Raw genomic sequence first — 18,022 nt, forward strand, 5'->3', positions numbered from 1 at the left:
GTGTTGATGCAGAATGGTCCCTTTATATTGGTTACTCCGAATGACATCAATGAAATTCTTTTTTCCGTACATTCTTTCTCATAACAAAGCAACAACTTTTACACATAATTTTAATACCACATTGCACTTGGTTGATATATGATGTTATAAAATCATGCCACAATAAAAAATATATACATTCTAAGATATTTTAATCACTAATGAAGTGGCTGTATTGGCCTTTGGACGGTTAAACCGAATGACCTTTTGACACTTCAAAATCTTTAAAATACCTTTATATGTAGCAAAATATAATTCAAACCTTTTAGATTCAATAGTTGTACTACCTTACATACTTTGGATGCCATATCTTTGTTTTTTATTATTATTAAGGCTTTGGACAAAAAATGTCATTGACCCATATACAAAATATCAGAAAACCTTGCACTTTTTGTATGAGATCACTATTCCCATTAATTCTGTCAAAGTCCTACAGGGACCATATATATATATATATATATATATATATAAAACTTTACAGTATTTTGTTTCAAAACTAATTCTATAAATGTATTTCTAAACGTGGTTCATTAATCACAGTAGAGGCCAAAAGTAATGTCAGGATGGGACTGGTTTGGGGATTTTTTTAAAAGACCCTACAAGTTCGATTAAACCATCAAAATATGGGTAAAATAAATTATATTTTTTATATATTTTAAATATGAGGGAAGAACGAAAAACTAAACTTGGTTAAGGTTTATCTGACAAAATTATTTGGCAAAAACGGTGACATGTCATTTATATAGTGGTTAAACTACATCTACAGGTTTTATTTCACTATGCAAAAAAAAAAGCCACAGGAAAAAGCATACATTACTACAACATAATCAGCTATTAATATTTTGTTTCTTCTCTAATTCATAATTTCTTTGTATGACTGCCTGGCCAAAAATTATTTTCCTAACAATTTGGCATGTTTCATTGTGTTATCACAAATAAAACAATATATTTCAAGCTCATCTGTGCAATATACTTACAAAACAAATTTTTAATAATTTGAATAAAGGGTGAAGATGTCAATATTCCTAGGCAGGAAATAATGTTACTGATTTAATTTCAATAATTACAAAGTGTTACCTAGAAAATGTAGCTTTAGCTATAATTATAGCTTTAATTTATTTTTATGATATTTTGACAAAGTATTGGTTATCATGGCATTTTTTTTAAAGTATAACTATAAGATATTTTTGTTTGTGATCATTATTTGTGGACACTGATTAACTTAATTCAAATGTATTTATTTACACATATAGCCAATTTAATGACAATTATACATATTTATATTTTATGAATATGTTCTTTTCTTAAGACACAACATTAAATTAAAAGTAGTTGCAATTCCAGAAGAAATCTTCCAAGAAATCTGTAACGACAGGTAATATTGAGACTTTGAAAAAAATAAAAAGTAGGCAGATGCACATATATGTTGACCTGAAACTTGTCAGTGGTTGAAGGCAAGAGGACCTGAACTGACCGAGAATATTCTGAAGTTCATATCTCGTTACATGACCGGACATGACACTGGCTTGGTGAACGTCTTTACAGCTCAAGCGGTCAAGTAAACAGGATTTAAAAGGTCGCTTCTGGGGCAAGTGCTATTGAACTCTCACACATGCACAGAAAACAATTCAATGGACTACTTCAGCTCAAAGTCTGCATGGCATGTTGTACTGTACATCTGATAAAAACACAGCCTAATGCAAAGCAATGCAAAAGCACATGTGACACCTTTTGTATCATTATGGCATTATCAAGCCCATGATAATATCTAAACTTTTCATTCAAATTTGAGACAGGTGACAAGCCGAAGCACAACATATGGGACATTATTTAGAGCTAAGTGCGATAATTATGAAACAGATTATAGACATGCAATAATAAAACATTAGATTCAACAGATCAATTCTAAACTAGACTGAATAAAAAAATGAACATGTTTGAAACATTCAGTGACTATACAGGACATTTTCCCGCAAATATCCATGTCCTTAATCGACACTGTAGATACTTCCAATTTAGCTTGAAGTCCATAAGCCTCAAAAATAATGGATTCTCTGAAGAGAAAATCCTTGCTAACAGATTTTAAAAGGCTTAGTGCTTGATGGTAAGGCAGGGCCTTATGTACTGTTGTATAAGAAGCCATACCATAAATGTAATGAACTGAAAATAAAGAGCATTATTTGCATGAGAACATGCTACAAAAGGCTATGATGGTATGGACTCTCAGGATTGGACATGCAAATAATACCAAGGGGGATTTACATAGATAGCCTACATCTAGCTTCTTGCAGCTCATAAATGCCATGATATTCAAATAATCCGCTCTTCCTGGAAGAATTGTTGCTCTGAAAAATCAGAACCAGCGTTTGAAAGACTAAAGCCACTTTATGGGCAAAACAAAAGCTTAGCGTTTCAAACAAGTGGATTCAACAAAATGTCACGAGGACAAGGAAATATACACAACAAAACTTTCATAATCAGTGGACAATGTCAGTAATAGGCAGCTTCATATACAATGTTTTTATAAGAGTTATTGTTACTACAATAAAATTGTGTTAACTCGGCATTAGGCTAAATAAATATATAAATAAATAAATCATCTTACATTCTTTGTAAGGTCTCCATTTATTCAGGCTGGGATTTTCAATGGATTGTCTGTGAAAGTAAAAGTCATATTAAACAGATTTTTTTTTCAATAAAATAAAATAAATTATAAACGTGGTGCATTAATAATATTTGTTTATGTTTTAATGCTTGCTTGTTATTGTTTTAATGTGTTACCTTCAAAATCTAGATTTATATGAATGTCTGGTTGGCAGAGTCTGTGTCCATTGTTTGAAAAGTTTGAAAACAGCTGTATTATGTTTGGTTATAGTTACAGTTTGTCAGGGTATTTTGGTTTGTGATCATTATTTCTGCACGATGAATAGCCTAAATAACCCGATTTATTTACACAAATGTAGGAACCAGAAAGACGCCTAACATTAGTTCCTACTGTACTTCGTTTCCAGCCGGTAGAAATAAATGCGACATTCGCGGAAAAGTCATGTGTAATACAGAAAACATTATACGCTACAGCGCAAAGTTGTGATATTTCTGTGATATATACACAAACATTACTTTATATGCATTTAGCAACATCTATTGATATGTTAACGAGGATTCGTCTCTGTTACCCTGGCTGTTGTACTGTAGCCTAATATCTTAATAGTTAAGTCAATTGTTGTGGATACTATTCAGCATACTTCGGGGTTTTAACTCGGTCATCGGGTTCGAACATGGACCCAAAACACAAAAAACTGCTCCGATCTCAGCGGCTTTTTTTGGCTGAGGAGCTTTTAGTGGACGACATGATCATACAGTATTTATATCAGGAGGAGATTTTAACGGAGAGTCATTTAGAGGAGATTGAGTCTGAGTCGTCTAATAGGAAAAAAACGTTAAAGCTGCTTGATATTCTCCCCACTCGCGGCTCGCGCGCCTTCCATCACTTTACTCAGTCGTTAGAGAAAGATTTCCCCTGGATCAAAGATAAATTACTGCGACTGTGTGCGGAAGACACCGAGTCTCCTCCTCCGCCGTTCACAGGTGAGTCCTTGGCTATCGTTTGAGCTAAATCTGTCAGAACAACTTCCTGTCACAGTGACAAAAAAATAAATAAATAAATAAAGTGAAAATAAATAGCGTCTGTGTGTACAGGTTCAACCTACACTGCCGGAACCAAATGTCCCCAAACATTGAGGGGGACGTGTCTCATGTGTGTGAAAGCACAGCTATATTCTGTAATGAATAATATTGTAACAATTTTGAATAGAATAGATTTTAAAAAATGTTGTGTGTGTGTGTGTGTGTATACAGTCAAACCAAAATTTATTCAGACACCATGAACATTTCATTCATTATTACAGTTTATTCACTATAGTTTAAAAAAAAAAATGGTAATAAAATATGACAAGATCTCAGAGTTAAACTGTGTCAGAAAAAAATAATCTTAATTATGTCAGATAACACTTAAGCAAAACATGGTCGGGTCAAAGTGTCTGAATAATTTTTGGTTTGACTGTATATATATATATATATATATATATATATATATATATATATATATATATATATACACTACCGGTCAAAAGTTTGGAATCTGTAAGATTTTTTATGTTTTTAAAAGAAGTTTCGTCTGCTCACCAAGGCTGCATTTATTTAATTAAAAATACAGTAAAAACAGTAATATTGTGAAATATTATTACAATTTAAAATAACTGTTTTCTGTTTGAATATATTTTGTAAAGTAATTTATTTCTGTGATCAAAGCTGAATTTTCAGCATCATTACTCCAGTCTTCAGTGTCACATGATCCTTCAGAAATCATTCTAATATGCTGATCTGCTGCTGCTGAAAACAGTTATTTTAAATCCTAATAATATTTCACAATATTACTGTTTTTACTGTATTTTTAATTAAATAAATGCAGCCTTGGTGAGCAGACGAAACTTCTTTTAAAAACATTAAAAATCTTACAGATTCCAAACTTTTGACCGGTAGTGTGTGTATATATATATATATATATACACACACAGCCCCCCCACCACCACCTTATTTCTCCTGACCATAGTTGACACAGAATCTCATCTCAGCACTTTTGATGAAAGACTGCACTATTTTTAATTTTGTCATTTCACCTGAATATCAACATTTGTGAGATTCAGTCAGTCGAAACAGTTTTGAGTTTAACTGATCTAATTTTGTGTCTCTGGAAAATAGTGATCTATGACATTGTATTATGTGGAATATCAAAGTTTTTTGTGCCTATTTGTTAATGAGGGATTTGTGGACACATTAATGTTTTTAGATTTGCGGAGTAAAAGTTATAGTTTTTATTTTGAAGTAAAAAGATTAAATTAGACCCTTGGGGTAAGATGACCCCCCAGAATTGGCACAGAAGGCCCCAAGTGGCATGTTGTTACTTGTGTTATTATTTTTAAATTGAATATTTATTGTAATTAATGGGGTTATTATTCAGTATTTCAGTGAATTAGATGTACATTTCAGACATCTTTGCTTTCATTAAAACCTACAGGTTAATTGAGTGAAATCATTACATTTGATTTCATGATGTTTCTATTATGACATTTCTTCAATTAAAATATTAAAATTAAATTAAAATGCCTGTATATATAAGTCATAGAATAATATTTCTCAGATGAGTCTCTTTTACTGGGATTCTTTGTTTGTCATTGTTTATTAAATTATTAATATCAAAATAAAACTGTAAATACAATAGTTTATTTAGTATTTTACATTAATCACGCTTTAAAAAATATAGGGGGGATGGGGGCATCTTTCCCCTCTTATATAATTTATATAGTTTGTAATTTAATTATGTTTTATTACTTTATTATTTTTTACTAATATGAAAATGCAAATATAATATATAATAAAAATCTATAAAAAAAAACAAACATAACATGCATTTTATAACATTATTCTAAGCCATTTCAAGGCACTCAGCTCATTTGGCCAGTTGCACTACATGTAAAGCATTTTTGTCAGATATCTATTGTGTTTCTGTTTCCTCATATTCCCTCCCTGTTTCACCTGATTTCACCCTCTGTCTCATAATGAACCCATTCATCTTTTAATTGAGATGAGGTTATGAAAGCTGGAGGTCAAGCCGTTACATCTGCCGTATCTGACCAGAGGGTTAAATAACATGTGGTGTAATTGCCCTTCCTCTAATCCCTAACACCAAACCCTCTGTTACTAATTCTAGCAGAGAACCTATAACAAATGCATATAAAGCATAGCAAATTTCCATACAATTTAAAAGCCAATGTGTTTGCTTATGTACAGTCTGTGAAATGCATTATTTGCATCCACCCCAGTCTTGTTTCAGCTGAACAGATGTTTGGGGAAACAAAAGCCCTCACTGTGCACTATATATATTTCAGCTGCTGTTTTGCTGAAAGATGGTTTATTATGTGCTTTCTGTTGTTTTCCCATGAGAGAACAGAACACCAACGATCAACCCCACATTCACACTCCGCATCTCCCATTTTTAGTCTTACAGTCAACCAAACCCCAGAAAAAAAAAAAACCCTTCCCTCCTAAAAAAACAAGACGTAAAAAGAAAAACAGAGGGAGAGCAAGGTATAAAAAAGAAAAAAAGAGCTGAAGTTGTGTTTTGAGTCTCTCAAGGCCAGGCCGGATTGGTGCGCTGCCCTGGTTTTCCATGAAAGCTGCATTAATTCCTGGCACTAGCGCTGCGGCCCAGCACTCTCGCTGAGCATCCTCCTTTCTAGGAAAAATATAATCAAAGCCGTTTGTTGGCTGCTCTCCCTCTCTCTCCCGTCTCCAGTTACTGAGCTGAAGATTTTATTGACTTACTGTGGTTCAGATGGTAATATATTGGGGGATGGGGTGGGGTTAGGAAGAAAGCATAAAAGAAACAGGGAAAAAAAAGAAGTGTGCTTGCAAATTTCTAGGAAGTCGAGGACAAGCGCTACTCTGAGCAAACATTCTTCACACTTAAGAACTCGCTTTAATTTAAAGCTCTTCTTAGCTTAACTGTCAGAGGCCGTTCAGGGACACAAACAATTGTGGTGCTTTGTTCTTGCTTTTCTGCTTTTATTTTCATCCGCTGCTCAAATTATTAATATTCATGTCGCTATGAATTTGGATCTTGACAGCAATGATGTCATTCCGTTGGCATGGGAACGTGTTTTTCATTCAACTTGCTTTTATCCTCCATCGTTATGATGGGCGCTGAATCTGCAGTGTAACGGACACATTAATAAAGGAAACACATGCACAATCCTTATCATCTTATTACCTACTTTTGAATGGAGATCAGTCAAGTGGGGACACGATATCCTCATTTGTCAAATCCATTTGCACACCTGCGGGTCATGCGTATTTGCATGTTTATTTATGAGATGCTCGCTTTAAGGAAAACTATGCAAATTGTTGCTTAAGCCTTCACTTACGGGTTCTGGGAATTATCGTACCTGAAGCCGTAAGGTTCTGAATTTTAAGTTGTTTACAAGGCAAACTGTTCTGTGGCAGGCCTTTAGACAACTTTACCACAGCTGACTTCCATTATAGCTTAAAGGGGTCCTTGATTATGATTTCACTTTTTTAACTTTAGTTAGTGTGTAATGTTGCTGTTTGAGCATAAACGACATATGCAAAGTTACGACGCTCAAAGTTCAATGCAAAGGGCGATATATATATTTTTTTTACAGTAATCGTTTTTTAGGGACTACAACAAGCTTCATGCCGGGTTTTAAGCTTGCTGCGATAGTCGGTGTTACCGGTGTTTAGCCGCAACACCGGTTACGTCACTTGCCCACTGCAGCACCGCCCCCCACCCACGTTTTGATGTTTTATAGTAATAAAAAATCATTTAGTTCAGTTAGAAAACAGACACTGCAATTGAAAACTGAATGCATCTGCTCAATTAAGCGTGAGCCAAACAGCACAGAAGCAGGAGTCAGATTGCATTCATTACGAGACTGAGGAGCTGACTGACAAGACGATAGCGGATGATTTTTTTTGGAGTTGTGTTTTTCTAGTTGTTGTGCAAGCAATTGCCGCAACTGAATTGGCGCTAATTTGAAAGCGAAAGTAAAATGTGCACGGCCGCACGGGTATTCATAACAATGTGTGACTACTGGCGTGGACCATTTTCAGTGCATTTCTATGGAAGCTCAACTTCCATAGGAATGAATTGAAAACGCTCGCTGTGCTCTGCACCATAATGAATGCCCTTCCGGCCGTGCACATTTTACTTTTGCTTTTACACATAAAAGGGGGTGAGGCCATGTTGGGCTGCTTTAGAGAAGAGGATTAGTTGTTGTAGTAGAGTGTTGTTACCATGCCGTCATTTTACGCCGAACTGTTACAAACGAGGTTCAATTCAATGCTGGATTTGCACAAAATATTAAAATGACAGCACATGCTAGTCGATGAGTTGAATCAACTCCACAGCAACTACATAAATTTGTCCACTAACCGTTCAGAAAAGTCCAGATGCATTCTGAAAGTCGTATCATCTTCCTGAGTTTCTCCATCAGTGTCCAACTCCGGTTTGAACAATGTAAGGCAGAACACCATTACTGACAATCGTCATTTTGGCTGCGTGAGATTCTCCAGCTTTGTTGTTGTTGAGCAACCGAAGCGCAAGCTGTTAAAGCTCCACCCTCTTCTGGAAAGGGGACTGGGAGCAGCAGCTCATTTGCATTTAAAGGGACACACACAAAAACGACATGTTTTTGCTCACACCCAAATAGGGGCAATTTTGACAAGCTATAATAAATGATCTGTGGGTGATTTTGAGCTGAAACTTCACAGACACATTCTGGGGACACCAGAGACTTATATTACATCTTGTGAAAAGGGGCATAATAGGTCCCCTTTAAGTTAGCATATTCAGAATTCTCGGTGACTGCTTGTTAGTGTAGTTGTGAGTCATTGTGGAAGTTTTCCTGTCCAAACTGGCTTGTATGAGACCTTGATCATGAGGAGGAGATGAAAACCATGCAGACTTAGATTTTATGAACAGGTCATAATATTAGGAAAACATGCTTAACCGAAAACTTTAGAAGTCTGTTAATGGTGAAAGCATTTAAGCAAGTTAATCAATAATAGCATGCAAGATACCCCAGTTGTATTCCTAGTAAAAGTCGCGTTAGTGTCGGACTCTTCTCCTTGTGCAATCCGCCCCCAACGTCCACGGGTGGATGGAGAAAGGCACTTTTAATAATTTGCTTTTGAAACAAACCAGCAGAGTGCTGTTCACTTGTTTTTGTTGGAACATCACATCGATTCTCCTCCTCCGCTCCCTCCACCCATCTCTAATACAGTCTGATTTCCAGGAACATTGGCTTGCGGAGAGTCTTCCTGTCAGAATGTGGAAGCTGGCTGCAGTGCTAGGCCATTCCAGCTGGCCTCTACAGTCGGATGTACACAGCCAGGTTAGCCACACACGAGCTGCACTTTATCTCACTGTTCGTATGCCCAAAGCCAAGGCTTACAGATGGGGTCAATTAAGGACAATTAATAGTTCTTAGATTTATGGTCCGCCGTTAGAACATTTTGAGCCACTTCATAACACGAAACCATCTGTCTTGAGTTGGAAGAGCAAATCTTTTACAAAGAGACAACAGAAAGGCTTTGTGCCTGTCTTTATTTATATGGAGCTGAATTAATGACTTTAAGTGATTGTGTCAGTCATCTGAAGAATAACCAGCCACAATATGTGCTGGCCAGTCACTTCAGATTTGTAACCCTTCCTTTCTTTTCATTGACCCTACCAAAAAATATTATATATTATTAATATATTATTTTCTGCAGCATTTTTATTTTGTTAAAAATATTATTTTTTTCATTAAACATTTTTAAAAAAGTAAAAATAAATGTACCCAAGAAAATTCATTCCAAATCCATTTTTTTTTAATTATCTCGATAACTGTAATGTATAAATTGTATATATAATTGCTTTGTAGATATAAAAATTTATAAATGTCATTACCATATATAAAACATTACAATTATTTAAAAAAAAAAGTGTAATGTTTTTAATTAGCAATAGCTCTGGTCTGATAGTTGTTTGGTATTTAGTATCCATTCCGTGTTTTAACTCGTTTTCTTTGAGTATACACATAAGCCACATATTTTTGACTGGAAATTTCTATTGGAAAGAGGTGTAATCTCATCTTTCAGTCTGCAGTATTTTCAGTTTAAAGCACATCCAGTTATCTAACTGTAATTCCTTCCTTGAGAAGCAGAATTGTGATCATAAGTAAAGGAATGAGGTGGAACATTTGAAGCCTGATAAAAGCTAAAATTGATTTGTACTAAATTCACGTTTGAATATATGAAATGTACGACATCATAGAAGGAGCTAATCACATCTAACCACCAAATTAAGTTTTAAATGGAAAAAATTGAACTTAAAAAGTCGATTTTAAATTATGCATATATATGCTTAACATAGTGAGTAATCTGAGGCTTGTTAATGTATAGTGAGTCGTACATCATTGATAAAGCAAAGGTGGCAAGTGACGTCAACTCAGGTGGACACCAAATGCGATCACATGACTCTTTTCAATGCTCAGGCTGCAACAAATGCTCTCCTCTCTTTTTCTCCACCTTAAGAGACCAATGTTTTGCTGACCTTTAAAGATAGTGCGGAAAGCAAAAGCTTGTATTATCATTTCGCCTGCGTCAATTTTTACTTCCTTTTTGGCCCAAGCTTTTCCGGGTCAGTATGTCTACCTTGGGTTGTTTCGCCAAGTGTATAGTGTAAATACAGATATCAGATATAGGTCACTTTTAAAAGAAGATGTAAGCTGGTCATCAAAAAAAACCTGATATAGTCAATATATCGGAATTGGGCATCAAGACCTGCAGTGTAAACACAGCCTATATGTCCTCAGTGAACCCTCCTCTTTCCCATCTCTCTTCAGGAGGAAACAGGAACATTACTGTCACATTGTGATGGTATCCTGCAGGTTTATGTTAGGTTAGATGTTAAATATAAATGATTATATAAACCAATAGTATATTGTACAGATTTATAAGCTCTCTTTTTAACTTAGGATAAACAAGCCTTGTCCTTTGACGTCAAGCTTGTTGAAAAGCAGGGTTTTTTTTGTGAGATTTCGTGGAATTTTCCAGAGATAAGGCACAGCTTGCTGTTCCCTAGACACCATGTGTGGGCGGTTTACTATCACCCTGCCCAAAATTAACGAATTTACTTTTCCTAGAGAGAGAGGGAGAAAGAGACCTGTTTTAGGAAATTCAAACGAACACACTCACACACACATACTTGCTCACGTCTGTTTTTATTGCATTTTTAAAAAGAAAAAGAAAACATATTCCAAATCCTTTAAATTGACAGCATCCTCTCACAAGGATGTTTAATTAATTTTGTAAACACTCGCAGCTGTTAAACATGCACTCACCGACACTTTTTAAAACAAAAGCATGATGGATAGGCTATATATAGTGTACATCAGAGCTACATGTGTCTCCATAAGCTCACTTCAGCCTAAAGATACTGTAACTGTCCCCTCAGATCAAGGCTTCATTACATTCTTAAAGTGTACAATCTGTACGCTCCAGCAGCCTGTAGTTAAGCGTCCACATGTACGCTTGGAAATTGAAGCTGGAATGCTTCATCCTATAAAAAAGAAGCAATTCTCAGAAAAGTTAAGCATTTCGCTGAAACCCAGGCAATGTTCTTTGCAGAGTACCCTTTCTTTCTCTCTTTCTTTCTTTCTTTCTTTCTTTCACATTAATTTAATCATTTGATATTAATATTATTTATTCATTTTAATTAAAAAAATTGACCTGTTTAGCTTACCATTGTTCTTTTTTCTTCTTTGTTTCAATCATCTTTAATTTTGTGCTATACATTTTCCATTAATATGCTAACATGGGTGACTTATTAATTTGTTTTGCACTTTTAAAATCATGTTTAGTGAGAGGCTGACACTCAAAAGTTTTTCCACATCCATTTGCACTGACATGTTGTTAGTCCCATGGCCACTCAAATGCTACTTTTTTTCTTGATAACCCACTATATTATCATACATTTTTGCCAGCAGAATAAAATAAACATAGGTGATAAATATGCCTTTGAATAGCATATTGTATACAGTGGCAAAACTGCACACATAAACAAAATGTGACCACGATTCAGGAACAAACAAGTCTCATGAGTCAGATCTTTTAATGAAACCGTTAAAAAGAATCCTTCACTGAATTAACTAATTGGATCTGTCTTAGTGGATTATAAATCAACATCCGATTCACTTACTGAACTGCATGTTATTATTATTGTCTGTGATTTCTGTCAAAATGAAGCATGTTTTTTGTACTTGAAGTTTGTGAAGGTAAAATCAGTACTAATCTACTACTTGTACATATGACAAGATTTTTATTAATCTACATATTTTTGTATTATTGTTATTATATTTTAGAATATATTTAACTAAAAATGAATGTAATTATATTAAAATATTATTTTAAAACATTTAGAATATTTAAATAAATATATTAAAATATTTTAAAACATTTATATTTTAATAACACACACACACTGATCACTGTTTTGACAACTATTACAGATTGATTTTTCCTTTCCTTGATAGCTTTTGTCTGCTTATTTATTCGTTCACATCCAATCTCTTTTCTACACTTTCTTCTTTACTCTTTTTGTCTCTGGCTGTCTCATTTTTTCCTTCTTTTCTTTTCTATACCTCCACCCCCATGTGCCATTAATCAGATAAAGTATTGCCACAGACATTTTATGGATCTTTCCCTGCTCACCCCCCGTTTGCTAAACCAGCACTCGCTGCATGAAATCCTCTTTGTGGTATTTATCACTGATTGTCGGGACACCTCAACACACTAATCTTCTTTGTCTCTGGGGTCTAGAAGCTTTAAAACCGTGAAGAACTACCGCAAAGTGTCCAAATCCATGACAGAATTACTGCACTTGGATATATGCCCTGGAAATTAATGTTTTCTCCTCAATTTAAAGCTGAAGTGTGCCATTTCTGAACCTGTTAGTGTCACAAAGCGGAATTGCAAAAATAATGATTTCTAAACAATCTAGATCCTTCTGAGAAGCAAACAAAGCAAACACAAATTATAGAAGAAAATGATTAAATGTCCATGTGTTAGATTCCACTCAGAAGATACTAAAGATGTGGATGTCCTGTCCTAGATATAGAGAGTTGTTATTCTCATGGCCTGGTGTGGCCACTCTTGTCACTTGACGGCAGAAATCAATGGATGTCCTTGATTTTGTGAAGAATTTGGGAACACTCAAAACAAACTCTCAAATCGACCTTTGCTCCATTCATCCCCGCTGCTCAAATAAAACACATCTCTATTCTCTTCGCACAAAAACAATGACGTGTCTTTATTGCGCAGGGACGGAAAGAAAAGATTGGATGTTGATGTCGCCACCTTGAAGTTGATTTTCATGGGTTAAACATGTTTTCCTAGTGCTTGTCTTCTAATATAATTCAAATTGTGTTTGCATTTTCAATATGTCTGTGCTTTTTCTGTCTTGTATGTAAATTCTAAGTAAATCAGCTTTGGCTTACTGATGCTTCATATAGATTTTGAGACTTACTGCTGCTGGATTATTGTCAATATCATATTTTATTTTGAAGTACAAGCTGTTTCACTCAGGGTCATGGTACAGTTCCAGTGTGAGTTATTCAAATAAATATGCTCACATTATATAAGAGATGCTGTTTTCTCACCCATCTGCCCCACAGGGTTACTGAGGTGAGAATTACACATGCAAAAAGTAACTGGTCTTAACTAAGAAAAAAGTTAATATACAACCCGAATTCCGGAAATGTTGTTGGAAAATGGACGTTTTTTAAAATTTGAATAAAATGAAAACTAAAAGACTTTCAAATCACATGAGCCAATATTTTATTCACAATAGAACATAGATAACATAAGAAATGTTTAAACAGAGAAATTTTACAATTTTATGCACAAAATGAGCTCATTTCAAATTTGATGCCTGCTATAGGTCTCAAAATAGTTGGGACGGGGGCATGTTTACCATCTCCTCTTTTTTTTTTTTTTTTTTTTAAAACAGTTTGAAGATGTCTGGGCATTGAGGTTATGAGTTGCTGGAGTTTTGGTGTTGGAATTCGGTCCCATTCTTGCCTGATATAGGTTTCCAGCTGCTGAAGAGTCCGTGGTCGTCTTTGACATATTTTTCGTTTAATGATGCGCCAAATGTTCCCTATAGGTGAAAGATCTGGACTGCAGGCAGACCAATGTTTACATATGGCTTCCTTTTTTGCATGATAGAGCTTTAGTTGGCATCTGCAGATGGCACGGCGGATTGTGTTTACTGACAGTGGTTTCTGGAAGTATTCCTGGGCCCATTTAGTAATGTCATTGACACAATCATGCCGATGAGTGATGCAGTGTCGTCTGAGGGCCCGAAGACCACGGGCATCTAATAAAGGTCTTCGGTTTGTCCAATCTGAATCTTTTGATGATGTTATGCACTGTAGATGATGAGATTTGCAAAGCCTTTGCAATTTGACGTTGAGGAACATTGTTTTTAAAGTATTCCACAATCTTTTTACGCACTCTTTCACAGCTCTGCCCATCTTTACTTCTGAGAGACTCTGCCTCTCTAAGACATTCCTTTTATAGCTAATCATGTAACAGACCTGATATCAATTAACTTAATTAGTTGCTAGATGTTCTCCCAGCTGAATCTTTTAAAAATTTCTTGCTTTTTCAACCATTTGTTGCCCCCGTGCCAACTTTTTTGAGACCTGTAGCAGGCATCAAATTTGAAATGAGCTCATTTAGTGGATTAAAGTGTAAATTTCTCCCTTTAAACATTTGTTATGTTATCTATGTTCTATTGTAAATAAAATATTGGCTCATGTGTTTTGAAAGTCTTTTAGTTTTCATTTTATTCAAATTTAAAAAACGTCCATTTCCGGAATTCCGGTTGTAATAATATATTATTGATATTGATATTTTTAAACTATAATGCCAAAAACATTTAGAATATATAATATATAAATGTATAAGAAATTATAAACTTACATATAAAAAACTATAAATTAACAAATAAAAATTTATATTTATTAATTATACTTTGTATTTGAATATTTAAATATATTTATATATTTTTACGTTTTAAAAATTACTTTTCAAAACTTTAACATGTCATATGAGCAACAAGTCAGCAATTACATTTAAGTCTCAAACATACAGTATAAGTTTGAGACTAATTTGTCAGTCTTTTTCACTGATTCTTTAAAAAGAATCCATTCAAACGAGTTATTTGTTTGTGAATTGGATTACACAGGTCATGCTGTATGTTAGTTACAACCAGAAAGGGTAAAGAAGAGATGTCAAAGAACCGTTAACAGAACCGAACTTCATGAAAATCAGTCACTTAAAAAAAATAGAACTGGTTTTGAATGCAAACAAATGCATATTTTCCTTACATTATTTGTTTTTGTGCTGTAATTATGTCAATAATGTACGCAGTGAGATGTGCCAATGTGTGACTTACTGTATTTCGAAAATCATAGGTTGTTTCTTTGTTTTCAGTTCAGTGTGGCGTACCTGACCACATCCTTCCGACCGTTCCAACCATGCTGCATCTGAACCAACTGGCTGCTTGTCTGGGTTCGGAATGGAAATCTGTGCTGCTGGACCTGGGCCTGTCCTCTGCGGATCTGTACCGGTGCTGTGCGGACAACCCCCTCGCGGTTCAGAGTCAGGTGCTCGCGGGGCTGGTGATGTGGACGCAGAGGAACGGAAGAGAAGCCACAGTGCGGCGGCTGCTCCAGAGCCTGCAGGCCACAGACATCCTGCCATCTGTCCTCCAGCAGGTGTTTGTGTAACGTCATGAATCCTGTTTTCTGGACTTCACCATATACTGCTCTTGAGCTGTGGAAAACTCATGCTCTTGACACTGGAGGAAGAGAGAGAGACAGTGTCCTTGCATGACATTTATATTTTGTTAAGGAATACACTGAAAATCCACCATACATCTATGACAGTCTACAAAAATTATGAAATTGATCATGTCATACTGTTTTTATATCTATGCCTATTAATATTAAAATTATCATCTTTTAAAAATATGCTTCCAAAATGGTACAGAAATTACCCACTTCACATACATTTTTTTGCATTGTATTTTTTTGATGCAAATATTGCCTTGCTTTGCTGGTAACCTAGAAGTTAACATTTTACGGCAGTAGTACAATACTTTCATACATTTCACAATACTTCACATACATTCATGAGAAAACACTGTTTTATAATATTTTGGTAAACAGTGTTTCCTGTCCCAGATAACATCTGTCCTTGATGAGGTGAGATGAGTTCATGCAACTTTATGCAATCTTTATTTGAAACTATTTACCAGCTGCTTGCTGATACATGTGATGTACTTCTCATTCAGAAACAGGTTGTTCTGCCCACTGCTTCCACCCAGTAATAACACTTTAAGCACCCACATGGAAGTGGGGGTGAATGTTTATTTTTTATTTTTTTTAAGAAGGGGAATGTCTGTCTTGTTAATATTTGTTATTCTCCTTTTGGTGCTTTATGCAATTGCAACAGCGAAACACTTTCATAAGTTAAACATTGATTCATCTCCAACAATTTAACAATAAATATTATGATAAAAGGAGCAATTGAAGTAACCTTCAATATAAATAAAGATATGTGTAAACTGGATGTAGAAATAATAAATGCTTGGTAATCATTTTTATTAATAAATCATTAATAATTATTTTTAATGCATAAAAGATCTGTAGTTTATGTACACTGTTGACTTTATATATATATATATAAATTTTAAATCTATTTTTCTAATCTATAATTTCTATTATATCATGGTCTGTCTGAATGCTCCATTCTGATTGGCTGGAAAGTGTTCAGTAAAACAGTTGCAATGCACAGGTACAATGCAGTTTAATCAACGTTCTACAATAAAGGGATAGTTCACCCAAAAATGAAAATTATCCAATGATTTACTCACCCTCAAGCCATCCTAGGTGTATATGACTATCTTCTTTCAGATGAACACAATCTGAGATATATTTAAAAATATCCTTGCTCCTCCAAGCTTTATAATAGTAGTGAATGGGTGTGTGTGTATTTTGAAGTCCAAAATAAATGCATCCATCCATCAGAAAAAAATAATCCATACGGCTCCAGGGGGTTAATAAAGGCATTCTGAAATGAACCGATTGGGTTTTCTGACGCATGACACAATTGACAAATGCGGAAACGCAGAGGAGAGTTAAAACAAAACACCGGTCACGAATTAGACGTGTAAAATGAGAAATTTTTAAAGAGAAATGTCGGAGGATTTCGATATAAGAGAAGAGGAACTTCAGTTTGTTGAAAAGTTTGTTATTTGTTTAAATCGCGAGAAGCGTCTAAGCTTATGCTACTCCTACATCCTGTGTTATACATCGCGGTGAAGGGTTACTCATTTAGCGCAAGTCGACTTGCGCAGTATGCGTGGGGTCGTCTGGTGGAAGCTAGTTATTCTAGATTATAAAGTTTTAAATATGGATATTTTTCTTACAGAAACCCATCACCTTGCTTCAGAAGGCCTTTATTGACCCCCTGGAGCCGTATGGATTATACAGTATCTCACAGAAGTGAGTACACACCTCACATTTTTGTAAATATTTTATTATATTTTTTCATGTGACAACACTGAAGAAATTACACTTTGCTACAATGTAAAGTAGTGAGTGTACAGCTTGTATAACAGTGTAAATTTGCTGTCCCGTCAAAATAACTCAACACACAGCCATTAATGTCTTAACCGCTGGCCACAAAAGTGAGTACACCCCTAAGTGAAAATGTCCAAATTGGGCCCAAAGTGTCAATATTTTGTCTGGCCACCATTATTTTCCAGCACTGCCTTAACCCTCTTGGGCATGAAGTTCACCAGAGCTTCACAGGTTGCCACTGGAGTCCTCTTCCACTCCTCCATGACGACATCACAGAGCTGGTGGATGTTAGAGACCTTGCGCTCCTCCACCTTCCGTTTGAGGATGCCCCACAGATGCTCAGTGGTCGTCTTGGAGGTGTGTTTAGGGTCGTTATCATGTTGGAATACTGCCCTGCGGCCCAGTCTCCGAAATGAGGGGATCATGCTCTGCTTCAGTATGTCACAGTACATGTTGGCATTCATGGTTTTCTCAATGAACTGTAGCTCCCCAGTGCCGGCAGCACTCATGCAGCCCCAGACCATGACACTCCCACCACCATGCTTGACTGTAGGCAAGACACACTTGTCTTTGTACTCCTCACCTGGTTGCCGCCACACACGCTTGACACCATCTGAACCAAATAAGTTTATCTTGGTTTCATCAGACCAAAGGACATGGTTCCAGTAATCCATGTCCTTAGTCTGCTTGTCTTCAGCAAACAGTTTGTG

At 35.4% G+C, this 18,022-nt stretch overlaps 2 protein-coding genes across 5 annotated transcripts in view; one reads left to right on the plus strand and one right to left on the minus strand.

The window, feature by feature from the left end:
* ncaph2 (non-SMC condensin II complex, subunit H2) overlaps positions 1 to 8,721 on the minus strand; it is a 28,776-nt gene extending 20,055 nt beyond the window's left edge. For 2 of the 3 annotated variants that reach the window (XM_051889971.1, XM_051889972.1), the window contains exons 1-2: positions 8,051 to 8,721; positions 2,645 to 2,694 (exon numbers count right to left, since the gene is read on the minus strand). The gene's annotated coding sequence lies outside the window, so the exon portion shown is untranslated. The remainder of the gene's footprint in view (positions 1 to 2,644; positions 2,695 to 8,050) is intronic. The other variant, XM_051889969.1, reaches the window with a different exon arrangement.
* On the plus strand, positions 2,846 to 16,299 carry cradd (CASP2 and RIPK1 domain containing adaptor with death domain). Of its 2 annotated transcripts, XM_051889975.1 has the most exons (3): positions 2,846 to 3,627; positions 8,913 to 9,011; positions 15,160 to 16,299. In XM_051889975.1, the coding sequence occupies exons 1-3, from the start codon at positions 3,318 to 3,320 to the stop codon at positions 15,453 to 15,455; spliced, it is 705 nt and encodes a 234-aa protein (XP_051745935.1). In that variant the 5' UTR covers positions 2,846 to 3,317; the 3' UTR covers positions 15,456 to 16,299. The 2 variants fall into 2 exon arrangements, with proteins under 2 accessions (XP_051745935.1, XP_051745936.1); XM_051889976.1 differs by lacking the exon at positions 8,913 to 9,011 and having other exon boundaries at positions 2,924 to 3,627.
* The last annotated feature ends 1,723 nt before the right edge of the window (positions 16,300 to 18,022 follow it).

This window comes from Ctenopharyngodon idella, chromosome 4 (genome assembly GCF_019924925.1).
Source record: "Ctenopharyngodon idella isolate HZGC_01 chromosome 4, HZGC01, whole genome shotgun sequence".
NCBI lineage: Eukaryota > Metazoa > Chordata > Actinopteri > Cypriniformes > Xenocyprididae > Ctenopharyngodon > Ctenopharyngodon idella.

What these genes read in the sequence shown, in the direction of transcription:
- cradd (XM_051889975.1), top strand. Translation starts at nt 3,318, where the DNA reads ATGGACCCAAAACACAAAAAACTGCTCCGATCTCAGCGGCTTTTTTTG. An exon ending in TCCTCCTCCGCCGTTCACAG is followed by an intron (nt 3,628 to 8,912) that starts GTGAGTCCTTGG and finishes TCTGATTTCCAG; the next exon opens with GAACATTGGCTTGCGGAGAG. An exon ending in AGTCGGATGTACACAGCCAG is followed by an intron (nt 9,012 to 15,159) that starts GTTAGCCACACA and finishes CTTTGTTTTCAG; the next exon opens with TTCAGTGTGGCGTACCTGAC.